General features: G+C 51.2%; 2 protein-coding genes across 2 annotated transcripts; both read left to right on the top strand.

Moving 5' to 3' along the window:
* The first annotated feature begins 944 nt into the window (after window positions 1–944).
* LOC116270956 lies at window positions 945–5,961 on the top strand. The gene is made up of 4 exons (XM_031656955.1): window positions 945–1,051; window positions 3,691–3,749; window positions 4,752–5,011; window positions 5,657–5,961. Exons 1-4 carry the CDS (start codon window positions 945–947, stop codon window positions 5,933–5,935), a joined length of 705 nt encoding a protein of 234 aa, XP_031512815.1. The 3' UTR covers window positions 5,936–5,961.
* A 739-nt stretch (window positions 5,962–6,700) lies between these two features.
* LOC101019718 (nitric oxide synthase, inducible) lies at window positions 6,701–27,338 on the top strand. Its single transcript, XM_031657426.1, has 14 exons — window positions 6,701–6,916; window positions 11,795–11,957; window positions 12,740–12,831; window positions 13,669–13,810; window positions 13,939–14,078; window positions 15,782–15,956; window positions 16,047–16,148; window positions 20,368–20,562; window positions 21,536–21,618; window positions 22,321–22,465; window positions 23,751–23,855; window positions 25,170–25,219; window positions 25,611–25,785; window positions 26,951–27,338. The coding sequence occupies exons 1-14, from the start codon at window positions 6,732–6,734 to the stop codon at window positions 27,128–27,130; spliced, it is 1,932 nt and encodes a 643-aa protein (XP_031513286.1). The 5' UTR covers window positions 6,701–6,731; the 3' UTR covers window positions 27,131–27,338.
* The last annotated feature ends 520 nt before the right edge of the window (window positions 27,339–27,858 follow it).

The following is a 27,858-nucleotide window of genomic DNA, read 5'->3' as shown; positions in this document are numbered from 1 at the left end:
TTCAGAACTAAGTCAAGCTACGTGTTGCTAGCTGGGCTGCAGTCGGCTAGAAATAAATATGTGCCCTCTTTCATTCTGCTTTAACTGGGGTTTTGGATTTAATGTGCTTGCATACTGCCAGGAGGGCCCCCTGCATGTTGAGGTCCAGGGCTGCTGCCCCATCTGGTCTGGACCCTACCTGTTATCTTGCTTGAGATAAGGAGCAACTTACAGGTGGAGCAAAGTCAGGAGGCTCTGCGCAGTCCAGGTAGCAAGGACAAGGGGCCTGCAAGGCACCCAAGGCGGTTTACGATCCCTCCTGCAATATTCCTACTAGAAGTCACCCCCAACCCAGTGCTTTCTTTGGTTTCTTTTCTGGAATCGCACAGAACATGCTGTATATAACAAGTGATACAATACTTCCTGGGACAGCCTTGTGAGGTGGTGTGAGCTTAGGCTGGGCTGTGGCCCTGGGGCTGCTGTGTGGCCCTGGACAAGATCCTTAACCTCTCTGGCCCCAGCTAATGCCTCAATAAAGTGGAGATGACAACGTAGAGCTGTCGTCTCCACGGGATTGAACGAAATGACAGAAAGAAAATTTGCTCTGTAAACTAGAAAGCATCGCGCAATGGGAGTAATTATGATAAGCTTTATTGTGATTTTATGGGGAATAAACAAACACGAGGCCCAACACCACCCGGGCCTCTTAACCCAGACACAGTCCAGTGCCATCCAAACTCCGCGGCGGACGCCTGCTGCGGCTCCCTGGGTGCTTGGGTCCCGGGATCGCGGGGGAAGGCAGGGAAGGAGAGGCGGCTCGGCCCAGGACATAGAGTAGGTGAAGAGCCCCGGCCTCTGTGCGGCTCGCCCCGCCCCCGGGGCGGGGGCTGCGGGCTCCGAGCGATAAAGCGCGGGCCCTGGGAGGCGCAGGGAGCCTGCGGATCTGCGCCTAAGAAGCCGGGACCATGCGCGAGGGGTTGGGCGCGGCGTGCGAGGCTGCTGGGCCCCGGCTGTGCCGGCTGCTCTGCAGGATCCTCCGGCCGAAGCCTGCCTGCTGCCTGCGCGGAGCCAGGTACCCCGCGGCCTGAGGTCCGCCCTGGGAGGGAAGCGGTGGGCTCCAAACCCGGGCGCGGCCCCAAGCATCTCTGGGAGAAATCGGAGGGCAGGGATGTGCGCCCTGTGGGATTCCTGAGGGTTTACTAAAAGCGTTTTCCTGGTTTAGAACGCGTGAGAGGTCGCAATAATTCAGGAGCCCAGACTGCCCAGAGAAGCCCCCCATGCTCTATGAGAGGCGTCTATGCGGGTTGAGTTGCGCTGCGCATGTTCCAGCACTTGGGAGCTTTTGAAAGTTTTCAGCACTGAGGTTGAAAGTTGCTACACTCTTTGGATCAAATACGGTTAAGAGAGCAAGGAGGTTCTTGATTCACAAATGAGATCAATTTCCCAGGGCGTCATCCCCCCCACCCTCCCCATCTGTCCCCACCATCACCCTTGGTGTAAGGTGAGGTAAACAGGCAGGGAGGCGCCGGAACCGCAGGGGAATCTGGCCCCCAGGTCAGCCCAGGCAAGCCACAGTCTGCAGCTGTGACCGGCTCGGCTGGTCAAGGGCTTGTGGAAAGTTCTGGGTCTAAGCAAGCCACCACACTGCCAGCACTCCCCACGCCCCAGACCCCTTTTATTGATAGGGTCTCGCTCTGTCACCCAGGCGACAGTGGTGTCATCTTGGCTCACCGTAGCCTCCACCTCCATGCTCAGGTGATCCTCCCACCTCAGCCTCCTGAGTAACTGGGACTACAGGCGCGCATCACCACGCCTGGCAACTTTTTTTTTTTTTTTTTTGTAGAGATAGGGTTTCACCATGTTGCCCAGGCAGCTCTTGAACTCCTGGGCTCCAGTGATCCACCCACCTCCGCCTCCCAAAGTGCTGAGATGACAGACGTCAGTCACCGCGCCCGCTGCCAGTACTCTCTTTGAATGCAGGTCCCTGAGGGTCCTCAGGACCCCACACTGCTGTGGGTTTAGTCAAATTGCATGAGCGTCTGTGGGGTCGGAATCAACCATGCGATAATTTGGAAAGAAGTGTCCAGATCCTGAAGGTGCTCACCTGGCATCTGGTCACCGTGTCACCCTGTCTCCCAGCAGCCAGACAGAAGAAATGGTGTGGGAGGGAACCGGGCAAAGCTTTGTTTATTCACTTTTCAAATTTAAAGAATTGTCCAATTATGAAAGGAATTCGTGATCACTGTAAAAAGTTGGAAGAGGTGGAAAAGTATAAGAAAAGTTAAATTGCCCAGGATCTTATCAGTTAATGCTAGTCACTGTTAACATTTACTAACATTTTCCTGAGGTGTTTTTCTGTGCTTGTACGCGCGCGCGCGCACACACACACACACACACACACACACACAGCCAGCATCAGACCACTTATACAGTTCAAGGCATTATTCATATGAGGGCAAAACTAGACACAGTCTAACATCCAGCCATGGACGATGGGACCAGGCTAATCGTGGCCCATCTGTAAAGTGGATTTTTAGGCAACTTTTAAAAATGATGCTTTTTGAAATATGGGGTAAAATGATTATGTTAAATGTACAAAGGCATTGCTTCTCAATCTAAACAGTACTGTAGATATTTCTGGTCTGAAGCTTCTGAAATTGTCCAACTCTACTTCCAGAAATAAGTGAGAGGAAGCAAGAATGGGTGCAGGGTGGGTGCTGGGGTGAGGGGGAATGGCAGAAGAGCAAGGGGGGCAGTTGCCTCCCTGGGGACCCCATCCCTCATACATCTTCCTGTTGAAGCAGCCCCGTGATGACTGCTCAGCCATGGCTTATCTGTTCTGAATATCCAGATTATCATATATATATATATATATATATATATTGGCAGGCCACACCAGTCTAGACCAGAGGGGTGTGTTAAAGAAAAACTTATTCAATGACACTTGTTAAAGAACAGTATGGAAGACTTTATTTAGGACCATCTTGATAGGTACAGGGACCTGCTGCAGTGGGGTCTGGCAGTGGAGGAGAGAGATTGGGCCCAGATCCAAATACAGCAGGAGCCAGTGGGAATTTATAGCCAAAGATCAGGGCAGGGTCTGTGGATGGAAAATTACCAAGAAAAACTTCAGGCATAGGGGGAATTCTGCCTCACCAACCTAACAGGATTCTTGCGTAGGACAGGCTAAGGTGATCAGACATCGCCTGGGGGAGGATGGAGGACGAGGACCCTGATCAGATGGGGAGGGTGACAAGCTATGGAGGATGGAGGGTTCTTGTTAAACTGACTTCGCAGGGATTCTTTTGCTAAAACTGCATTTTTACAAGGAAATGCATGGATGGGCCCAGCAGAAGATTCAGAAGTCTGAGTAAAGTTTGGCCAAGCAAAGCATCTTTGCCATGTGACAATGGTTGGTCACGTGGAAGGCCCTTTACAGGGTTGTGGAATCCCTTGATTCAGATATAAGTTGCTTTCTGATGCGTACTTACATCCTCTTTTAAGACAGTATCTCTTCATAGTTATGAATCACTTACTGCTACTATGTAATGTACATAATTAATTATATAATGGTAACATATAGTCATTTTTTTCCTATAATAAAAGCAATACATGGCCATTTATCCCATTTCAACATCATAGATATGTATCAAGTAGAAAATGAGAGACCCTCATAATAGTCTCTAACCCCCTCTCCCTCTGATGCACAAGCATGCACACACTGGAAAATACTGCCAAGAACATGGAATACAATACGCTTTCAAACCAAGGTGCCCTGGTGGGATGATTCTCCCTAGGGGAGGCATGTGTGAGTGGTGACTATTCAGTTTGCCTGAATGAACCTGAAATCCCAAACGAGAACAAATGGTTTCTGACCAGTTTCAGAATACTGAATTTTAAAGTAATCTTTAATTTAAAAAGTTACTTTAAGTAATGTTTAATTTAATTTTTAAGTAATCTGTAATTTAATGCTAAGTTTTACAATGCTTGTTTTTACCTCGGTGAAGGTGACTTGACATCTTAGATTTGCTTTAAAATAATGATGAGGCAGGGAAGGTATAGTTGAAATGAGACTGGCAGTGGATTGATCACTGTTGAATTGGGTTGAATCTGGGTAAAGGGCCCAGGGAAGGTTATTGGACTCTTCTCTCTAATTTTGTATGCTTAACATTTTCCATAATAGAAATGTAGAATACGAAGATAAATCAAGTGTTTTAAATTAAAAAAGCTTAAGTCATGAAAAATAAGTGACTGGGGCTGGGCGCGGTGGCTCCCACCTATAATCCCAGCACTTTGGGAGGCTAAGGCAGGAAGATCACTTGAGGCCAGGAGTTTGAGGCCAGCCTGGGCAGCATGGTGAAACCCCACCTCTACCAAAAATACAGAAATTAGCCGGGTGTGGTGGTGTGCGCCTGTAGTCCCAGCTACCCAAGAAGCTGAGGTGGGAGGTTCACTTGAACCTGAGAGGTGGAGGTTGCAGAGAGCTGAGATCATGCCGCTGCACTCCAGCCTGGATGACAGTCAAAAAATAGAAATAGAAATAGAAATCAATCAGTCAATCAGTCAATCCAAGTGGCTGCTGGGCAATGCTGCTGGTCTGGGAGGCAGAGTTGTTGGAGCCATTCTCTGCCCGCCCAGCCCCTGTGCCACGTTTGTACAGTCCAGAGGGTGAAGGAGCATTTTCCAGATCCTCTATGGGCTGCTGTTTGGGCCAGTAGCTTTGGCTCAGCTCTGCTCATGCCCTTTTGGCTCTGCAGGAGGAAGAAGATAAGAGGAAGAGAGAAGGTGGGGATGGGGGGCAGTTGGTCAGACTGACCATGAACAATTCACTCCCACCCTCCGGACTCAGTTTCCCTATTTGTCAAATGAGGGTACTGGCAGAGGGAACTCCAAGAGCCCCCTCCACCCTCAGATACCCCATCTCATACTAGCTGTTTCCTTTCACAGTCTAGTGACACAGGATGACCTTCAGTATCACAGCCTCAGCAAGCAGCAGAATGAGTCCCCGCAGCCCCTCGTGGGGACAGGAAAGGTCAGTGAGTCACATGGGTGTGGGAAGCCCCTTCCTCTCTGGTCCAGGCAGATGCAGACAGAGCAGCCTGTTAGAGGCTGGGCTGGAAAGGGCAGAAAGCCAGGGTTTGGGTGGAGAGTGGAGAGTCCCAGACCTGGGGTGTTGGGGGGAACAGGTGGGAATGAGGAAGGGCTTTGGGAGAGTGGGACAACACCCAGTGGTCGGGAGTGGTGGCCCCTGAGGTGCACTGACAGCTAGCTTCTATCCCTTGGGTTCCATACCATTCTAGAGAGGTGGGCAGAGAAATGGGTAGGAGTGGGAGAGAGGGTGGCTTATATGTCCTTCCATGCTCCCAGGGAAGGAAGGCAGTGGTGCCTTTCTGTTCTCGGTGGTATTGGCTCTGACAGTCATCCTCCTCACCTCTAACTTAGTCCCTCCTACGGCAGTTCCTCTGAGGAAGCATTTGGCAGGGCCCTGGGTGAGGAGAGGACCCTGGCCAGTGGCCCAGGCACCTGGAGCTCTTTGCAGGCACTGGCCCAGGTGGCTCAGGGGAGGGACACCCTGCCCTGTGTGGCCACCAATAGATCCTTCCCCACTCCAAGACAAGGCAGGGGCTGGGGTCTGGGAGAGACCTGAGAGAAAACCCTGGCTTTTTGCCCCTCGCAGAAGTCTCCAGAATCTCTGGTCAAGCCGGATGCAACCCCATTGTCCTCCCCACGGCACGTGAGGATCAAAAACTGGGGCAGCGGGATGACTTTCCAGGACACACTTCACCACAAGGCCAAAGGGGTACGTCTGGGGCTTCAGGGAGAACCACTTTGGCCCAAGCTGGTGAAGCTGCCAAGGCTTTGTGGATCAAACAGGTGTCCCCCTGGGCAAACCAAACAATCATCTGCTTGGGCAAAGGGGTCTGGAAACAGAGACATTCTTCACAGATTACAGTAGGCATCTGTGCATTTACTTAATGATGCCAACTCCCTGTTAACCACCCCAGTAGATAATGGATAATCCAGAAGGTCAAATAAATGATTGCAGAAACAAATTCATATCTTTCTTAGACAGATTTCAGGATAATGTCAGGGAGAATTTTCTAACAGAACTGCTCAGAGCTGGACTGTATTACATCAGGAGGTAGTGAGCTCCCTGTCACTGGAAGGATTTAAGTGCAATTTGATAGATTGCAGAGGGGTTCAAGTATCCTGTGAGTGGTGGGACTAAACGTCTTTTCAGGCTTCTTTTGGTCATCTAAGTTTTTGTTCTAACTTCAGGATACATTCTGTGGTTGTAAAGTGGGGAAGAATGGACAATTTCAAGACCATGAAAGTAAAATGATTTCCCACATGCCCCCAAACCACCACAGTTAACATTCGGGTGTACTTCATTCGTGTGTGTGTGTGTGTGTGCGCGCACGCGTGTGCCATCCTATGTCTCATTTCAGTTTGTTTTGGCCAAATACCAATATCGTGTTCCCATAGGAGCCATATTGGATTGACTTTGCTCTGGATCTGGAGCTGGCTGGGGAGCAGGGCCAGAGACTGAGTCCGGAGTAGGGGGACAAACCTGACTCACACCCACTGGGGTTCAGCCAGTGGAAGAGAGGAGATCTAGGTGGGAGAAAGCCAGGTGGACCCCAAGGAGGAGGTGCCACAGGGGTGGAGAGGAGGTGCAGGGAGCCAGAGCAGCCAGAGAGGAGCCAGGTGGCCAGGAGAGCTGGCCCCAGAGGAGGGTGGCAAGAGGCCAAATGGCCCACCCTCACCACCTGCCTCTCTCTTTCCAGATTTTGACTTGCAGGTCCAAATCTTGCTTGGGGTCCATTATGACTCCCAAAAGTTTGACCAGAGGACCCAGGGACAAGCCTACCCCTCCAGATGAGCTTCTACCTCAAGCTATCGAATTTGTCAACCAATATTACGGCTCCTTCAAAGAGTAAGGCTTGCCCGCTGCAGGGTCGTTGCCTCCTGCCCTTCCTTCTGCTCTCCTGTCTCCACCCATCGCCTCTGACCCTAGCTAGATAGCTTTCTTTTCCAGATTTGTGGTGTTAAATCACTATGGTTTTGCAGAGCGAAAATGGTTTTCTAGGGGAGAAGACCCTGGAGCAGGTTCTCATAATTGTAGGATAAAGTTGTACATAGCGATACCGGTTAAAAGTGACTGAATTTGAACCCTGGCTCCCACATTGTGTCTCAACATCCTCATCATATTAATGGCAAAAACTGCAACTACTTTTGCACCAACCTAATATAAAATGGAGATAATAATAGAAGGGTGGCTCGTGTGATTTTTGTGAGGATTCAGTAAGTTCAGAACAGTGTCCTGGCTTACAGAGACCTTGATTATGAATTAATATGGACCCTTTAACTGTGAAATGTTTGAGACAGAAAGGATCTCTGAGGCCACCTAGTCAGGCCTCCTACAGGTGTGAACATGGAAGCTGGTGACATACTTGAAGTCACCTCATTCCAGCTAGAAGCCAGGCCACCTGACTAGGAGAGAGCAGGCCATTGCTCTTTGCCCTGACTCTGGTGGGGTTCTACATTTCTGGAGTTCTCTTTTTTTTTTTTTTTTCTACCCAGTGAGGCTTCCCTGAAGACCATGCTAGACATCCCTTATTTCTATGGCCAATTGGTCATTTGGTTGACAGACACACATCAGGCACTGAGTATGCCCCAGCCTTGTGTCAGACACTGGAATACAAAGATTTTTAATTGTCATTTGCCAATTTTATTGCCAACATATACAATTTTAATCATCCAAAGAGAGGTTGTAAAGCACTGTGGCCTTCCCAGTTTCAAATCCTAGCTGTGCCCCTTACAAGCTGAGTAACCCTGGGCAAGTTACTTTGTCTATCTATGCCTTGATTTTCTTACCGAAAATGGTGATAATAATAGTACCCACCTTGCAGGAGGAGGGTAGTCTATGGGAGTTTATAAAGATGAAAGGAGTTAAAGAATATAAAGAGCTGGGAACAATGCCTGGCCCATAGTAAGCACGACATAAATATTAGCCATTATTATGTTTTTAGAACACTGTGTTGTCCAAATAAAATATGTGGCTATGTAATTTAGGCCCCTTTAAAACTTTTAAAACAAAAATGCACGAAGAGATTGTAAGAATGAATGTCTGAAGGAAATGGATTGTTTTCTTTTTGTTTGTTTGTTTTTGTTTTTGTTTTTTGAGATGGAGTTTTGATCTTGTTGCCCAGGCTGGAGTGCAGTGGCGCGATCTCGGCTCACTGCCACCTCTGCCTCCTGGGTTTAGGCGATTCTCCTGCCTCAGCCTCCTGAGTAGCTGGGACTACAGGCATGTGCCACTACACCTGGCTAATTTTCTTTTTTTGTATTTTTAGTTGAGACGGGGTTTCATCTTGTTGGCCAGGCTGGTCTCAATCTCCCAACCTTGTGATCCACCCACCTCACCCTCCCAAAGTGCTGGGATTACAGGCATGAGCCACTGAGCCTGGCCCAGAAATGGATTGTTTTCTAGGCTGGGAGGGGAGTGTAGCTATTAGGGCAGAGCCTCACACAGCACTGCACCACATGAAGTAAGCCACAGACGTGTACCTGGGACTCCCTGGTGGAAAGAGTGGCTTCTGGTGGTACCACCTCCACTTTTCTTTTCTTTTCTTCGTCTTCTTTTTTTTTTTTTTTTTTTTTTTTTTTGAGCCTGGGTCTTGCTCTGTCTCCCAGACTGGAACTCAGTGGCACAATCTCTGCTCACTGCAGCCTCAATCTCTGGGATCAAATGATCCTCCCACCACAGCTTCCTGAGGAGCTGGGACCACAGGTGTACACCACTATGCCCAGCTAATTTTTTAAATTTTTAGTAAAGACAGGGTCTCACTATGTTGCCCAGGCTGGTCTTGAACTCCTGAGCTCAAGCGATCCTCCTGCCTCGGCCTCCAGAAGTGCCGGGATTACAAATGTGTGCCGCTGCACGTGGCCCACCTCCAGTTTTCTACAATCCTAGAATGTCTGAGCTGGGAGGGACCGTGAGTCTTCAGAAAAGGCCCACATCTTCCAGGGTCAGTGGTCTTCAACCCTGGCTGCACAGTAGACTCACCTGGAAAGCCTGCAAAATTCTGATGGCAGGGTCCCTTGAGTCAAGGGCAGCGGAATCTTGGGAGGTGGGAACGAGGCAGACGTGTGTGTGCTTCAAAAGCTCCCCAGGTGATTCTAATGTGCAGCCTGGATTGAGCGGCCTGTTAGGGGCTGCCTGCTTTGTGACTGCAAACTTCACAAGATCCTTGGCCTTTCAGCTCAGTTGTTAATTAATGAGCCTTTCGGGGTCCAGGGATTTTCCTGGATAGGTTTCATTGGGCCACGGTACTTATTTATTTATTTATTTAGCACAAAGCACGTGTGCACCACAACACTATGAGATTGGTATTATTATTATCCTCATCTTACAGACAAGGCAACTGAAGTCCACAGAAGAGATGTACCTTGCTCAAAGTCACATCCTCCGAAGCCCCAGCGTGGGGACTTGAACCCAGGCAGCTGGTGCCCGAGCCCTTGCTTTTCCTGTCAGTGCTCTAGTACCTAGTCATGTGGCCTTGCAGGTTCCCAACTCTATTCTGGACCTGGGAGGCCTTGCTGTTGTGTGGAAGGCAATTGGGCGGGTGTTCAGAAGCCCAGTAGGGCTACAGGGCCATGCTTGGTGGTGTTGGAACCCATTTGCTTCTCACAGAGGAAAACTGTATTTCTCCAAGTCACAAGTACATACCTTGAACCCCTGCTTCCCTGACCAAGAGATCCTGGGGGTGTGGATGGGGAATGGCAGCCTCTGCTCACAAAGACCCTGGCAGTCTAAGACATGACCAGCTGAGCGGGTTCAGTGGCCTTTTGTATCTGAAGAATCATAGCATATTTAGAGATTGTGACTTGCTGCATGTTACATTTAAATGTGTTCACTGATGATGAAAGCCGCTCCTTTTTTTCAGAGCTCATAGACATCATAGCATCTGTAATGCCTTAGAAACATGATTATATGGCCGGGCGCGGTGGCTCAAGCCTGTAATCCCAGCACTTTGGGAGGCCGAGGCGGGCGGATCACGAGGTCAGGAGATCGAGACCATCCTGGCTAACATGGTGAAACCCCGTCTCTACTAAAAATACAAAAAACTAGCCGGGCGTGGTGGCGGGCGCCTGTAGTCCCAGCTACTGGGAGGCTGAGGCAGGAGAATGGCCTGAACCTGGGAGGCGGAGCTTGCAGTGAGCCGAGATCGGGCCACTGCACTCCAGCCTGGGTGACACAGCGCGAGACTCCGTCTCAAAAAAAAAAAAAAAAAAAGAAACATGATTATATGAAAACGGCCGTCACATCTAAAACTCTGAAGGAATTGGATGTGAATGTAAAAAATAATCTTCTCTTGCATATGCACGTGCTGACCACCATGTGTGTTGGCGGCGTGGGTGTTATGGTGATCATTACTGTTTTCATGCTCGGATGCAGAGTGGGGAATATTGCTGGAAGCTTTGTTTGGGGAGGGAGGTCTCCCAGCAGTGGGGTGGTTCCCACCTCACCCAGCAGCTTCTTATGGCAGAGGTGTCCTTGGGGATAAATATCATCAAGTGTTTTGTCTTCGTGCCTTTTTTCTCTAATCAAGGAAAAGTTGTCGGGACACTCTTCATCCACAGAAAGGCCATTTTGTTCGGAGTTACCCACTCTCCTTAATCAGGAGTTCATTCTTTAAATAGTTTTGATACTGTTTCAAAGGCTTTGGGGCTGATTGGAAATCTCAAGGTTGTTGTTGTTGGTGGTGTGTGTGTGTGTTTCAAAGCCTTTCTGACTGAGTCCCTCCCTCCCTTTGGGATATTTTTGAAGTCTGGGAGGGGAGGAGAGAAGCAAGTTTAGAATTGCATATGGAGTGACTGAATGAGCAATTCTGAGGCTGAGGAACAGCATGGTTTAGAGAGACTATGACGTGGGCAGCTCTTTTCTGGCCAGGCCCTGGGACCCTGCAGACTGAGCTCCAATAGCCAGGTCCCAGTCCTGGCTTGACCAGGCTCCTGAGAAAGGGTGGGCAGGCCCTCAACATCTTTGGGCTTACCGTCCCCGCTAGGGTGGAAGGTGGAGGGTCACATTGCCAACAGTTAAGAATCTGGGCTTGGCATCAGGGTGACCTGGGTCTGAGTCCTGACTTTGCTCTTTTCTGTACTTCTGTTTCTGGGCGTGGTACTTAACCTCCTAGAGCCTTGAGATCCTTGGCTATAAAATAGATGCGAAAATATCTCCCTCCCAGACTCAGTGAGACCCTGCCTGTGAGTTGCTTCACCCAGTGCCTGGCTCATGTGGGTACCCAGTACACGGGAGCTGCCACGGAGGGACTGGCTCATCTTCTCTCAGCCATGTCAAGGCAGGAGGGCACTCTCCTAACTAATGGAGAGGCAGGACATTGCTATGGCTGGATGGGACACTCCTCCCAGGCTTGCAAGTGTCTGAGAAGGATTGCACCCCTTACTGAGATGAATATGATTAAAGAAAAAGCACCTGAAAATAAGCAGCATTCCCATGGACTCAGGACTGGCTGAGTAGTATTTATAGGACTCAGTGTAAAAATGAAAATGTGGGCTCTTTATTTTAAAATGATTAAGAATTTCAAGATGGGGACAGCCGAGCATTAAGTATGGGGTGCTTCTAGGCTAAGTGTGGGGTCCCCAAAGCCAGTCCTGGAGGGAGCTGTCTCTGGTGAGAGGCGTCTTGCCCTTCTGGTGTCCTATTTCAGTTCCTGCTTCTGTGGATTGAATCAATCCCCATGTAAGGCCATCTCATTGTTGATCTTCCTTCTGTCTTCCTGTCCCCCAGGGCAAAAATAGAGGAACATCTGGCCAGGGTGGAAGCGGTAACAAAGGAGATAGAAACAACAGGAACCTACCAACTGACGGGAGATGAGCTCATCTTCGCCACCAAGCAGGCCTGGCGCAATGCCCCACGCTGCATTGGGAGGATCCAGTGGTCCAACCTGCAGGTGAACTTCCTTAGACCTGAGCAGGAGAGAGCTGGAGGCGGCCAGGCCCTGAGCAGATGGCTTGGAACAGCCACACAGAGCTGTGCCTAGGCCTCCTGGGACTGAAGCCACGGCCCTGGACCCTCTCTTACATTCCCAAATGTTGAGATGGGGCACCTAGAGTCCCTCTCTAGAAGCCTTGAATCGTGTTTCAGCACCAGAGTTTCTAGCTGCCCGTTCTCTATTGTGTTAAATTCAGGAGACTAAATGCCATCATTAGAGTAAACCACGACCTTGTTTTTATTACTCTTGAGGCCGTGGTGCTGCAAGATGTGTTGTTTTCCTCGAATGCTTGAATTCTTGGCTCCAAGAGAACATTTTATGTAGCCTAGCCTCCTAGGCCATCTTTTTGTTGGGGAATCATTTGTTGCAGGATAATATTGAAAGCTCTTGGACAGAGAAATCGATTAGAACTGCCAGTGAAACCAACTCTGGCTGTGTAATATGTGCTGGTGTGGGAAAGGACCTAGCCTGGGGCTGTAGGAATCCCGATTCATGTGCTTTCAAGTCAGGTTTTCTTGGAATTCTGGCTTTGCTGGGATCATCTGAGTGGAGTTGCCTGTGTTCCCCCAGAGGGCAGCTATGAGATGGGAGTGGTGGTGCAGATGGGAGGCTGCACTCTTCTGCGTGGTGTTGAGTGTTTGAGTGTTGAGTGTTTCGGCTGCTCCCAGTGACTTCTGATCAGCCTCAAAGCCTCTGTCTGCCCAGTCTTTGATGGGCATGGTCTGGATGGGCTGTTGTAGGTCTTCGATGCCCGCAACTGTTCCACCGCCCGGGAAATGTTTGAACACATCTGCAGACACGTGCGTTACTCCACCAACAATGGCAACATCAGGTCGGTGCACGTTTCCCAGGGCTGCAGAGGGGCTTGCCTTGCCTGAGAATCTCAGCCAAAAGATGCAGCACTTGGGTCTAGGGGAGGCATCTCCAGCTCCAAGAGAAACCAGAGAGAAAGGAAAAAGAGAAAGACTCAGGCTTCTTCGGGGACCTCCAGTAGCGAGCCCAGCCCCTGTGAGCTCAGCTCCCATCGGCAGCCCATGCCTTTGGTTTCCTTCTGACGTGGAGCCATTTGGAGGGGATGGAGAATCTTTAAGTAGTAACTGCTTCACTATTCAGGGTTGGGGCTCCCATTTTTTAGAGGGGTTGGGATGTTAAGAGGTTACCTTCCTCTCCCAACCAATGAGATCACAGCTAATAGGACTGAACAGCTCATTCAGTCATTCATTCATCTTTTTGTTCAGCAAGCACTCAGTGCCTACCTAATGCAACCCAACACAGGACTAGGCTGGGGGAGCAGGAGGAAGGTGGGGTATGGGGGGTAGGAGGCAGAGTGACTAGAACCCTAAGACGCTGCTCCAGCTGCCATGAGCCTACGACCTGCACTAGACAGGCATCCAGCTAACTCCACTGCAAAGAGGGAGACATAGGGCAGCGAAGGAAAGACTGGCAAATCAGCTAACCCTGCCTGATGGATGGGAAGGCCCCCTTGAGGGGGTGGGCCCTGGGTCTTGAGGGAGGGCAGGAGGAGGGGGCATGTCAGGAGGCTGGCTCAGTCAGCTCGGGATCAGGGGCTGCAGAGCAGGTAGGGTGGAGGGGGAGGTAGGGCCAGTGCAGGATGGCTGGGCCCCCATCAGGGCCAGGTGGTAAACAGCACTGTTCCTGTCCCGGGAAGGTCGGCCATCACCGTGTTCCCCCAGCGGAGCGACGGTAAGCACGACTTCCGGGTGTGGAATGCTCAGCTCATCCGCTACGCGGGCTACCAGATGCCAGATGGCAGCATCAGAGGGGATCCTGCCAACGTGGAATTCACTCAGGTACCCAGCCCAGCCTCAGCCCCTGGCCCTGGGGGCAGGGAGCCCCATGGTGAGCGAGTGACAGAGTGGAGCCCAGAGGAGACATGCAGTCCGGGCTTGCAGACTCACGGGCCTGTCTTGTTCCCCAGCTGTGCATCGACCTGGGCTGGAAGCCCAAGTATGGCCGCTTCGATGTGGTCCCCCTGGTCCTACAGGCTGACGGCCGTGACCCTGAGCTCTTCGAAATCCCACCTGACCTTGTGCTTGAGGTGGCCATGGAACATCCCAAGTAAGTGGGCTGAGGGTGCTGGGGGCAGGGGTGAGTCAACACACAGCTCTTCTTTCCTAAGTGAGGCTCCAGCCCTCAGGCCCCTCCAAATACCTCCCCTAAAGCCCAGCCAGCAGCAGGTGACACTCAGGGGGCTGGCTTTCAAGGACTCTTTTGTCATTGTTGCGTTCTGCAGCCAGTCTGCACTGGCACCTCGGGCCTCAGACAGGATGATTTGTTGATGCTGAGGGGAAGCAGAGGCTTAGATGCACGCGGCCCCAGGAGCTTGGGAAGCAGTGACTGCAGGAGAGGAATGCGTTGAGATTCTGGAAAGGAGCAGCCCAGGCTTCTTCTGCCCTCCTGACAACGCTCTTAGCTGTCCCTCTCCTGTCGGGGGCATATAGGGCTCCAGTGACTTCAAGAGTCCCACTGGCCCAGCCCCTGCTCTAGGCAGTTCTCATAATTGCAAAAATACCTCTGCGTATTGAGATTTACTCTCTAGCAGACATTGGGCTGGGCTCTTCTTCCTGGCCATTGAATGAACTGAATTCAGTCCCAACTCACAGCCTTTGTACTCCCTGTTCCCTTTGCCTGACATGCCCTTTCCTCAGAATTTTTCTAGGCTCATTTCTTCTTGTCAAAAGGCATTTCCTATAATGCCATCTCCTGTGAGAAGGCTCTCTGACCACTCAAGCTAGAGGAGGGCCCCCTTACCCTCAGTCTAACACATCATCTTGTTTTTATTCCTTATGTATTTGTTTACCCATTTATAATCGAGAGTCTAGACATTAGACTATAAGCTCCTTGAGAGTGGAGATCTTTTCTTTTCTGTTCACAATGCATACCCAACAGCTAGCAGAGTGCCTGGCACATAGTAGGTGCTCAGTTATAACTATTTGTGGAATAAATGAATATACAAGTGAATGATATTACTAGCTTTATAATAATCCCATGAATTTGATGCTGTGATTTCTATTCTGTAATGAGGATGTTGAGGCTCAGAGAGGCTAAAAACATCCCAAGGTCACACTGCTAGTCAGTGGTGAGGCAGAACTTGAACCCCGGCTTTCTGACACTGGTGTCCTTAATTGCTCTATTGTGTTGCATTCTTAGCATTTAGCACAGAGCCTGGCACATACTTGATGCTTAATATGGGTTTGCATGAATGAATGAGTGCATGAATGCATAATTTAATAAATGGCACCCTGTGTGTCCAATACGTCTCTCTGGCTGGGATTAACTCAGAATCAACTCTTGGAAAGGAGTTTTCTTGTTTGACTCTTTCTGAAGCTTTTTTCTTGGTGGGAAGGTGGGGGGGTCAATGGGAGGGCAAAGGTGCAAAAGTGAAGCCCCCAGCACCAGATATGGTGGTTCATGGTGGTTCATGGTGGTTCATACCTGTAATTCCAGCACTTTGGGAGGCTGAGGCAGGAAGATTGCTTGAGGCCAGTAGTTCAAGACCAGCCTAGGCAACATAGTGAGACTCTACAAAAAAAAAAAAAAAAAGAAAAAAATTAGCTGAGCAAGGTGGCACATGCCTGCAGTCCTAGCTACTTGGGAGGCTGAGGCAGGAGGATCGTCTGAGCCCAGGAGTTAAAGGCTGCAGTGAGCTATGATTGTGCCACTGCACTCCAGCATGAGCAACGGAGCAAGACCAAGTCTCAAAAAAAAAAAAAAAAAAAAAAAGGAAGGCCCCAGTTAAATTGTGTCTGCCTTTTTGCCAGATATGAGTGGTTTCGGGAACTGGAGCTAAAGTGGTACGCCCTGCCTGCAGTGGCCAACATGCTGCTCGAGGTGGGCGGCCTGGAGTTCCCAGGGTGCCCCTTCAATGGCTGGTACATGGGCACAGAGATCGGAGTCCGGGACTTCTGTGACGTCCAACGCTACAACATCCTGGAGGTAACACAAGCAGCCCAGCTGGCCAGCTGGAGGTGTGGGCCTGGGGGTGGCTCCAGGGACTGACTCCCCGCTATCACTCTGCCTCTGTAGGAAGTGGGCAGGAGAATGGGCTTGGAAACGCACAAGCTGGCCTCGCTCTGGAAAGACCAGGCTGTCGTTGAGATCAACATTGCTGTGCTCCATAGTTTCCAGGTATGTCTGGAGTTTTGTGAGTCTGAAGACTTTTTGGTTAGAAGCTCATCAGATCCAGTGACTTATGTGATGCTTACTTTATAAGTCAGCCCCCTTGCTCACTCTAGAGGTCCAGCAACAGGCAGCTCTTCATCTCCCAAGACTGTTCAATCCCTGCACTTGAGCACTGAATTCTGTGCTCTCTCAATCGCTCTAGGACTTCACTGCTGAAAATTTCCTCTTCTCTCTCTGTATCATCAGTGTTTCTCTCTGCTGAGTCATTCCCAGCAGTGTACAGACAGGCTCTGCTAGCCCCATGTCAAAAAATAAATGAATAGCTAACACGCAACTCCTGCCAAACCTCAGGCTCCCTCCAGCCACTGCCTCACCTTTCTGCTCCTTTCTACAGCAAAACTATGGAGAGATCTCATTGCGATTCCTCATGCCCCAGCTGCTTCAGCCTGGCTGGGTGACAGAGCGAGACTCCACTCAAAAAAAAAAAAGAAAGGCCTCCCTGACTATGCCATGTAAAATGATACCCTCGCCCCACTGCCAACCTGTCTCTCTGTGTTAGTCCTTTAACCATTTTATTTTTCTTCAAAATACTTCCTCATACAGTTCCTGGCATTATATAGGATGTCGACTTTTTTTACTTTTCCTTTTTTTTTTTTTTGGGACATCATCTCACTTGGTCACCCAGGCTGGAATGCAGTGGCATGATCACTGCAGCCTCGACCTCCCAGGTTCAAGTGATCCTCCCACCTTAGCCTGCCAAGTAGCTGGGACTACAGGTGCATACCACGCTTGCCTAATTTTTGTATTTTTAGTAGAGATGGTGTTTTTCCATGTTGCCCAGGTTGGTTCTGCACTCCTGGCCTCAAGTGATCTGCCTGCCTCAGCCTTCCAAAGCTCTGGGATTGTAGGCATAAGCCACTGCACCGGGCCGGCTTTCTTTATTGTTTGGTTTTCCCCACTAGAATGTAAGCGCCATGGGGCAGGGACCTTGTCTCTCTGTTTGCTGCTGCACCTCTAGCCTAGAAGAGTGTCTGGCACATGGTAGATGCTAAAATAATGTGTCTTGGAAGAATGAATGATGAGGGCCACATCCACATTCTCGCCTGGCACAAACTGGGTCTTCAGTCCTGGTCTGATGTGTGCATGAATGAGTGACGCTGGGAGGGGACCTATGAGCTGTGGCTGCTCTTGCTTGCTGTGTGAGGGTGACAGCCTCCACCTCCTCTTAAGCCCACACACAGCCACTGGGCTCCTGTGTAGGGCTAAGCCCTCTGGCCCATCTGCTGTTCTTACCCATGGAAACACTTCTCTTCCCTGTGGGAAGGAGGCCTGAGATGTAGGAAGATACTACTTTAGAAGCCACAGCCATTGCCATAAAGCTGACAGATGCCCTGGAGACCCCACCACTGGGCAGTCATTCATTCATTCGGCAATGTTTTACTCAGGGTTTGCCTGGTGCTGGGCACTAGACTGGGCCAAGGATGTGAGTGGTGAACAGAGTACAGATGAGCACACACTGTTCCCCATGACTGGGTCACCCCATAGGCAGATCAGGCCTGTGCTTGATGGGGGAGGGGAAGATGGAACAGGAAGAGCCCCTCGGTGTCTCGGGAAGGGCTGGCCTCGCACCGCACATCCTGACTCCTGGGGACTCCCAGCACCAGCCCTGATGCTGGCAGGATGTGGATACGTCCCAGAAAGTCCGTGAGCCTCTGCTGTCTCCTGACCGTGGCTGACTGTGTCCTTCCACTGCCTGAGTGTCTCCAGGACTTCCTCACCACCCTTCTTCAGGGTAAACTTCAAAAGATGGGCCCTTGTTTCCTCTCTGTAAAATGGGGATAATAGTGCCTCCCTCACCTGAGGATTGTAGGAGTTAAGTAAAAATGCATACAAAATGTTTAGCTGCACTGCCTGGCCCATAGGGAACACTTGGTAAGCAATGATTTTCTTACTATTTATTATGTTGTCATCACGATCATGGCTACCACTGAGATTTTTTTTTTTTTTTTTGAGATGAGCTCTCCCTCCGTTGCCTAGGCTGGAGTGCATGGTGTGATCTCAGCTCACTGCAACCTCCACCTCCTGGGTTCAAGCAATTCTCCTGCCTCAGCCTCCCGAGTAGCTGGAATTACAGGATTGTGTCACCACGCCCCGCTAATTTTTGTAATTTTAGTAGAGACAGGGTTTCACCATGTTGGCCAGGCTGGTCTCAAACTCCTGACCTCAAGTGATCCACCTATCTCTGCCTCCAAGTGGTGGGATTACAGGTGTGAGCCACTGCGCCCATCCCGTAGCTACCACCGAGCTTAGAACTGATCTGGCACCCAGGAGTTGCTGTGTCTTGGAAGAATAAATGAATGAGAGCCCACGTCCACAAGAGTGGTGGCCGGACTTATATGTATACATATAGAACTTATATATGTCTATATAATTTACAAGGCATGGCTGGACTTCCCAGGCCTGACACCAGCTGGGTCCCCTCATGCCTCCCTACCTTGACTCATGCAGTGCTCCACTCAACTCACTTGCACACCTCTCACAAGACTGCCCTCCTCTCAGGAGCCGCTCCCGAAATGCCCTAACTCGCGCTGGGCCTCTGTTTGGCATTGTGTCCTCTCCTCTGCCCTTCCCCAGCACCTTTGCCTGCCTCCATCAGAGTTTCTGTCAGGCCATGTGAAAATGCCTGATTTTCCTCTGCTTCCCACCCAGTTAGACTAGACCATAATGCATAGAAGGGGTTGTGTCTTTCCCTTCTATAACGCCGATGCCTTATGCAGTGCCTGGCAGATGGAAATTATAAGAGCAGCTAACATTTATTAAGCACCTACTATGCTTTGCTTATTTCAGCTTATTGCATCCTTTCAACAACCTCATGATGTAGGAACTTTTTTTTGGAGACAAGGTCTTGCTCTGTCACCCAGGCTGGAGTGCAATGGCGTGATCATGGCTCACTACAGCCTCGACCTCCTGGGCTCAAGCAATGCTCCTACCACATTAGCCTCCCACATATCTGAGAACACTGGCATGTGCCACCACACCTGGCTCATTTTTAAATTTTTCATCCTTTTTTTTTTTTTTTTTTAAGACGGAGTCTTGCTCTGTCACCCAGGCTGGAGTGTAATGGTGCGATCTTGGCTCACTGCAACCTCCGCCTCCCAGGTTCAAGCGATTCTCCTCCCTTAGCCTCCTGAGTAGCTGGGATTACGGGTGTATGCTGCCACCATGCCTGGCTAATTTTTATATTTTTTAGTGGAGACGGGGTTTCACCATGTTGGTCAGACTGGTCTCAAACTCCCGACATCAGGTGATCTGCCTGCCTTGGCCCCCCAAAGTGCTGGGATTACAGGCATGAGCCACCACACCTGGCCTACTAATTTTAAAATTTTTATAGAGATGGGGCCTCACCATGTTTCCCAGGCTGATTTCAAACTCCTGGGCTCAAGTGATCCTCCCACCTTGGCCTCCCAAAGTACTAGGATTACAGGCATGAGCCACTGCACCTGGCCATTATGGGAATTCTTATCATTCCCATTTTACAGATGAGCAAACTGAGGCTTAGGGAGATTAAAGAATTAATAGCTCAAATAAGAAGCCAGAGTTTGAACCACTATGTTAAACAAATGTCTCTTGACCGAATGGGTTGCCACAGACATAGAGGCCAGTGGCTGTCTCGCTGGACCATTCCATGGGGTCAGACCCCACAGCCCGTAATTTCAGACTGTGAGTGATTCGTCTCCCATATACTACAGTTCTCCCAATGCTTCAGACCTCCCCACGGAGGGGTCTGGCTCCTTCTTGGCTGAGGAGGCTACAACCCCAGGGAAGTGACTCTTAGAACTCTCCACCCATAAATGGCCGGGATGGTATTTCCTTTACCTGCCAAAAGGCGCTGTGGTTTGAATTATGCAGATCCAGATAGAGCCATCTGCTGGGAGTCTGGGGAGACCTGTGGGCATGAGAGGCTGGATATTACCCCCAAAGGGACATGGCACCTATGGGCTGACCCTGGCTAATGTGCTTCCTTGGGCTCCTTCAGAGGCTCCACAAGCACCTACCATTTGGGTGTTTATTTTCAGCAGGCGGGGAGAGGGCCAGGAGGAGTTGCTCTCCCGTGTTACAGATTGCCAGGCCTTCCCAGGCACCCACTGGGAGCCCTGCAGCCAACCAGCCCCTCTCCCGATTCCCCCACCCTTATCGCCACTCCCCTTCTTGCCTTCTGATACAGAAGCAAAACGTGACCATCATGGACCACCACTCAGCTGCAGAATCCTTCATGAAGTACATGCAAAATGAATACCGGTCCCGTGGGGGCTGCCCGGCAGACTGGATTTGGCTGGTCCCTCCCATGTCTGGGAGCATCACTCCCGTGTTTCACCAGGAGATGCTGAACTACGTCCTGTCCCCTTTCTACTACTATCAGGTGAGGGGCCTTCCTCTCCTCTCCGTCCTGGGGGCTCAGGTATGGCGGTGTGTGTGTATGTGCACCTCATGGTTACACATGCAGGGCACAAGAGGAGGCAGGGATATGTTGTTAAAGCTTTCCAGGCTTCACTCAGGGATGCTGAGCAGCCTTTGTGCATTTCCACGGAGAGTGGCACGGAAGGAAGCGCCTTCCACTGCACCCCTAGTGGCCTGTGGCTCGGTGGGGGGTCTGTCATTACACCTGCCTCCACGGGAGGGTCCGGCAACAGTCACCCAGTAGAGTGCTGAAGGGATTGGCTCCTGAGTCAGACACTATTGATTCTGCCACTTCCTAGCAATAGGGTCTTGGGTGGGTCCTTTCACCGTTCTGAGCCCTGATCTTCTCATCTCTAAAAGGGATGGGCTTCACTCCACGACAGGGGGTTGTATGGATTGCAAAGCTGGTGTATGGAACAGCTCAGCCCAGTGCCCAGCGCAGAATGCATTCAGTAACCATGAGCTATTGAGACGAGTTCATTTTGTGCCAAAAAGGATTTAAGAAGAGCTTCCTGCATCTACATGACCTCACACGCAGGGTGACTGCATGTCCTAGATTCTTGCCTGTTGTACTAGCAGCTCCTGTTGCTCTCAAAGGTGTCTCAGTTGGGACTGTACATTATGTCGTCTGCCTGGTGATAAGATGCTAAAAGAAAAAGGGAGCGCAGCTTGTTCCTTCCAGGAGGACACTGATGAGAATAAGAGTGAGCTGCCCCCCTCAATGTGCAGGCTCCATGCTGGGCAGTGGAGAGGCAGCTGGGGGAGAGGCAGCCACAGCCCTCCCTTGCAGGGGTTCAGTGACGGGGGTGAGGTGCAGGACAGCCTTCTCTCCCAGGCTCATGACGGGTGCGAAGGGTCCTCTACCACTCCAGCATCCGCAAGCCGAGCCAAGTCAGGACCCCGCCTTGCCCTCACATCTCCTTTCTTTTCTGAAGGTAGAGGCCTGGAAAACCCATGTCTGGCAGGACGAGAAGCGCAGACCCAAGAGAAGAGAGATTCCGTTGAAAGTCTTGGTCAAGTGAGTGGCAGTGACCAGTAGTGATGTGTGAACTGTGTCTCTTCCTTCTAGTCAGCCTCCGCCTCCAGTCCTTGAAGGGCAAGGAACACAGGGAATGGATATTCTTTTTGCTTTTGTTTTTGAGACAGGGTCTCACTCTGTCACCCAGGCTGAGGTGTAGTGGTGCCATCACAGCTCACTGCAGCCCCTGCTTCCCGAGCTCAAGTGATCCTCCCACCTGAGCCTCCCAAGTAGCTGGGACCACAGGTACAAACCCACGCCTGACTAATTTTGTCTATTTTTTGTAGAGATGGGGTCTCACAATGTTGCCCAGGTTGGTCTCGAACTCCTGGGCTCAAGTGATCTTCCTGTCTCAGCCTCCCAAAGTGCTGGGATTACAGATGTGAGCCACTGTGCCTGGCCTGGGAATGTATATTCTTCGTGGAATTTGGCTCCCAGAGGTCCAGTCGCCAATTCCAAGGGTCCCCTGCTACCATTGTTCCAACCTTCTCTCTCCTCCATTTTCCCAAAGGGGCCTGTAGTAGTGGGTGAGGGGAGGAAAAGGGTGAGTTGTCATGGTGCATGGCTGGTGAGAAGCGTAGCTTGCTTTTCCCTTAACCTGCCCCACATTAAACGCTGTCCTGTCCCATTCCCCTGGTCCCCCATTTTCTTCTGGAAGGCTGACTTAGCACATAGCACCTGCCTGTCTATCTGTCCCCACAGAGCCGTGCTCTTTGCCTGTATGCTGATGCGCAAGACGATGGCGTCCCGAGTCAGAGTCACTATCCTCTTTGCGACAGAGACAGGAAAATCAGAGGCGCTGGCCTGGGACCTGGGGGCCTTGTTCAGCTGTGCCTTCAACCCCAAGGTACCGGCTCAGTGGGATGGCTGTTGTTTTTTCTGCTTGTGTGCAGGGGAGTCTAGGAAAAGTTAAAACGGTTTCCCCACTCCTGGATGTCTCAGAACCTTGGATGTGCTAATGTGCATGATAAATCTGCAAGAGAAGGAAAGACGTGCGCAGGGATTTCCAAACTTACACAGCAGATGAGTTTTTCATGGTGTTCTGGAGAACACATTTTGAGGAACACTTTCACAGTGAATCCAGGCCTCAATATACATCAGTTATTCTAGCTGAACTTTATTCAGGCTCACTGAACACCTGCTCTGCAGGATGCAGTGCTACATGTGAAAGGGGGGAGATGAGTAAGCTGCAGATAAACAAGAAAAGGCCACAGAGGGTCTGTCTAAGCTCTATCCCCTGCCTTCAGCACTGACAGATAAAATCCTACTCTTAGGGATTGGTGGCCCCATACTAGGCCAGCTCCGGGCTTTGAGGATCTCACAGTGAGTGACTCAGGGCCAGGCCTTGCCCTCGGAGAGCTCTCCAGTATACAACTCACTCTACCCTCCCAGCGCCCTGCAAAGCAGGTGTCAATGTCATTGTTAATGCACAGAGGAGGAACCTGATGGTTAGACAGGTTGATGGGTTTTCCAGGGTCGCACGGCTTCTGGGAGATGGATGTGACCCTGAGGACAGGGCACAGGCCAGTGTAATGCCACGATGGCATGAGCTGTGATCTGTACCACGTAGAGGCCTAAGCCAAGAGGGAACTGACTGATGACCAGGTCAGCCAGGTCGCTGAAAACACCTCTTGGGTCTAAGCCTCACCTGCCAGCTCCCAGGAGTCCGGAACTGCCAGGAGGGTGGCGGCAGGTCCCCCATCCTCAGTTGGGTGGGCCTGGATAGAACAGCAAGGCGAGGGCACATTTCCCCGGCCATTCCCTCCAGGCGCAGCTGTGACCTGCTCATTCCAATTTTGTGGAAATGTTTCCACACACACAGAATTGCAAGTAGCAGTGGACATGGTGAGAGGCGTTTAGACATAGGATAGGCAGTGTTTTGGAGACAGAGCTTCCAGGGCTTGCCGATGGGTTAGCCGCAGGGCTTGAGCTGGGAAGGAGAATCACGGATGATGCGTTCAAATCGGTTTATTCACCTCCTCTGTGCCACGCTTGTGCCAGGCCCTGGGAGAGACAGATGAGCACAGATGAGCACAGGAGCCGCAGACTGGGGACAGTGTGGGAGGAAGCCCAGGGTGTCTAGGCAGGGTAGGGAGGGCCCTATTGGGAGCTGAGAGTTGATGTCCATCCAGGTTGTCTGCATGGATAAGTACAGTCTGAGCTGCCTGGAGGAGGAGCGGCTGCTGTTGGTGGTGACCAGTACGTTTGGCAATGGAGACTGCCCCGGCAATGGAGAGGTGGGTGGCCTGAGGTCTGGATGGTCTAGGGGGTGATCGCACACAGGAGGACCCAGGAAAGGGTCTAGGGGATGCAGCATGTCCTATATAGGGCGTTTGGGTGTCACTGCTCAGGCCACTCTGGATCAGGTCATTTGCCGGCCTCCGTCATAATTATTGCCATATGGGAGGGCCCCCTTTCCTATGATATATTTAATATATTTCTGTGAATGGCCTACCTGTTCGTATTTAAAAATTCATATTTAAAGGAAACTTGTATCACTCTCACAAAAGGAAAATAGCAAAACATAAATTCAATGAAAACAAAATGAAGTTAATGAATTTTAGCTAGATACTATTCCTAACCAAATCCTACTCTTTCTTTTTGTGTTTGTTTGTTTGTTTTTTTTTTTTTGGTTTTTAGGAATGGAGTTTTGCTCTTGGTACCCAAGGGTGGAGTGCAGTGGGCCAGCGATCTCGGCTCCTCCCGCGACCTCCTGCCTCCCTAGTTCGTGATTCTCTGCCTCAGCCTCCTGGTAGCTGGGATTACAGGCACGCACCACCCACGCCCGGCTAATTTTGTATGCTTTTTTTTTAGTAGAGATGGGGTTTCTCCATGTAGGTCAGGCTGGTCTTGAACTCCCGACCTCAGGTGATCTGCCCACCTCAACCTCCCAAAGTGCTGGGATTATGGGGCCAACATGCTCCAGCTATGCTTTGTTTTAAAAAGTGATAGGCAATGAGAGAGGTATTAAAAGGTCTATGGCACCAATTTGGGAGACTGTCTCTCAGTGCTCAGAAGAATGAAAATGTAATTGAAGGGAAGAACTAAAAATAAATTATGAAAAGGGAGTAAATACTCACCATGGGGTTTGGCAGCTAGTTCTGCTGGAGTCACACCTCCTGGGGATCGTCAGGTTCCTGGAGAGCCCGCCTGATTTCAGAGACTATAGGACCAGTGCTAATCATACCCACCCGGGTTTCCAAACCAGAGAAGTCGGCCCATTAGGAGGCCCTCTGGAGATGCCCTGCTATAAGGCAGGCCCCTCTGCCAGGGCTGGATGGGAGGAGGAGGCCAGGCTATTCTGGAGTCTCCCACCAAGGGGCAGGGCCCACACGGGGGAGTTGCTACAGTTTAGCTGGAGTGAGAGAGACAGGCTAAACTTGTCACCTGACAGCCAGTCCCTTGGCCAGGTGGCCCACCACGTAAACCAACTTCCACTGTAGGCTGTAGACCTTCTCCTGCCAGCTGTGGCTTGGGTTTCCAGAAGAAAGGAAAAAACAGTGTTTTTATTCATCCTGGCCTGAGAACTCTGTCGTTCCCTCTCTTTCTAGAAACTGAAGAAATCGCTCTTCATGCTGAAAGAGCTCACCAACAAATTCAGGTAAAACTTTTTCCCTCCTCCTCCTATACCTTCTAACCCTGCCCTGAGGACCCAAAATCTGGCTCAGGGGAAGGAACTGGGTGTAGACACGGGGTCTTCTCAGAGCTGACCAGGCACAGAGGGACCCTGGCTCAGAGGTTTGCCCTCGGAATGTGTCACGGGTCAAACCACAGAAACCAAGTCCCTCTCACAGGTCTGTAGGCCAAGCATGGGGTGGTCATGGGAGTTGGTGACAAGGCTCTGGGGTCAGGGGGACCCGAAGGGGATCCAGCTCCATACTCCAGCTAGAGGGGAAGAGTCTGGGGCTGGCCCTCCAGGCTGTTGGTGCTGGGTGCTGGGTGCCAAGTGCTGCTTGCATGGGACATGAGTATCTGTGTGTGTTCTCGGGCAGGTATGCCGTGTTTGGCCTTGGCTCCAGCATGTACCCTCGGTTCTGCGCCTTTGCTCATGACTTCAACCAGAAGCTGTCCCACCTGGGGGCCTCTCAGCTCACCCTGACGTGGGAAGAGGATGAGCTCAGTGGGCAGGAGGATGCCTTCCTCAGCAGGGCCGTGCAAACCTTCAAGGTCGGTTCCCAGCCAGAGCTGCTCCACAGCAGGGACATGACAGGGAGCATTCATGCCTAGGACATCTGTGCTGAACATCCCAGGTGCCATGACCTCTGCCCGTGGTCCTGTAGATGTGGTCCCAGACATGGGCCAGGGCCACGGGCCTGAGGGCGCAGGTCACTGCTGCTCTCCCTCAGCCCCCCAGAAGAGCTCCAACCTGTGCACACCACTCTGGAAGAGGAGGCACAGATCCCCCCCTGCCCTTAGGGAGCTTCTAGTTTAACATCTTTCCCCCACTGACTACCTAGATCGCCTCTTAACTACTGTGTCTGTTCAGCCATAGAGAGCCTGGGCACAGGCACCACACAGTGGCGGATCCACTTTGGATCCACTCAGTATCTCCACAGCTCTTTATTGCAATGGTTGGCTCCAGTAATTTAGGTAACTCGTCACTCATGCAGTGCATCACTCAGCAATTTAGGTAACTCGTCACTCATGCAGTGCATCACTCAGCAGTGGTGCTTAGGAGCAACAGGGTGCGTCGGGGCAGGCTTGGTTCCAAAGCCCGGGCCTCGTCCATGTGGTTCCACACCAGGAACATGGGGACAATCAGACCTCTCCCAGTGTGGGCATGAGGATACAAGATCATGTCAATATTGGCATTCATAATGGCTGGGCACAGTGGCACATGCCTGTAATTCAAGCACTTTAGGAGGCTGAGGTGGGCAGATCGCTTGAGTCCCAGAATTTGAAACCAGCCTGGGCAACATGGCAAAACCAGTGTCTACTGAAAATACAGAAAATTGACTGGGCTTGCTTGTGCACAACTGTAGTGTCAGCTACTCGGAAGGCTGAGGTGGGAGGATTGCTTGAGCCCAGAGAGGTTGGGGCTTCAGTGAACTATGATGGCACCACTGTACTCCAGCCTGGGTGACACAGTGAGACCCTGTCTCAAAACAAAAACAAAGCAATATTTATAATAGTAGCAATAGCTACTATGTGCCAAGCCCAGGCACCTCTTTGAGTCCTTGCTGTCACCCTATCAGGTAAGTGTGCTTAGAACTTACATGAAGCCCACGGCTCAGTGTTTGGTCCATGGTAAGGGCCTAAAAAGTGGTAGCCCCGGTGGTGCGGATGCTGCTGCTGCTGACCGTTAACCCCAGTCTGCTCCACCTTCTTCCAGGCAGCCTGTGAGACGTTTGATGTCCGAGGCAAACAGCACATTCAGATCCCCAAGCTCTACACCTCCAGTGTGACCTGGGACCCACACCACTACAGGCTCGTGCAGGACTCACAGCCTTTGGACCTCAGCAAAGGTACCTGCTTCTCTGCACACACAGGGCTTGTTTGTGTTGGGGTCTGAGCCCTGAGCCCACGGTCAAGGAGACCCCCGGGTCTCCTTCTGAACAGAGACAGTTGGCCTGGGCGCCTCCCTCTCACTGCATGCAAGAGCCTGTTAGGGTGCAAGACTCAAGGCGCTGAGGGAGGCTGTTTCAGGAGGGAGCCCCAGGAGGGTGGTGGAGAGAGAAGGGGACAGCATCTGCTGAGGGCCTACTGTGTGCCGGGCACTGTGCGGGGCTCCTGGCCCACATGGGCTAAGTGAGGCCTGGACCTCCTCCCCTGGGAGAAGGCACAGATGGGAGAATTGCAGTTCAGGGAGGTGAAGCACGTTGCTAGCCTGTAGCCCGTGTTGGGAGTCTGAGCCCCGCCTTCCAGCATAAAGGCAGCCAAGGGTCATGAAGAAGAGGCGTCATGAAGAGCGATTCAGGCTGTAGTGGTGAACTCTCTGCTCTGCACCCGGGGTGCTGTGCCTGACTAAGATAGTCCTGCAGGTTTCTGCGTTTCAGATATCCCCAATGTCAGTGATGCTCTCCTGTGGGTCCCAAGCCATGGAGATGTCCTGGGACTTTTGTTTTAGGTTCCTAAATTGAATTTCCCAACACCTAGAAGCAATACCTAGAAGCTGCCCTGCTTATCAGATCAAGGACTTTTTCCGGGGGGCGTTGGGGACGGAGTCTCAGTCTGTCGTCCAGGGCGGAGTTCAGTGGCGCGATTCCCGCTGGCCACAGCCTCCGCCTCCGGGTTCAGAAG

This window comes from Papio anubis, chromosome 17, assembly GCF_008728515.1.
Source record: "Papio anubis isolate 15944 chromosome 17, Panubis1.0, whole genome shotgun sequence".
Classification (NCBI taxonomy): Eukaryota; Metazoa; Chordata; class Mammalia; order Primates; family Cercopithecidae; genus Papio; species Papio anubis.
The sequence above is the reverse complement of the archived record's forward strand: the minus strand, read 5'-3'. Positions and strand labels throughout refer to the sequence as shown.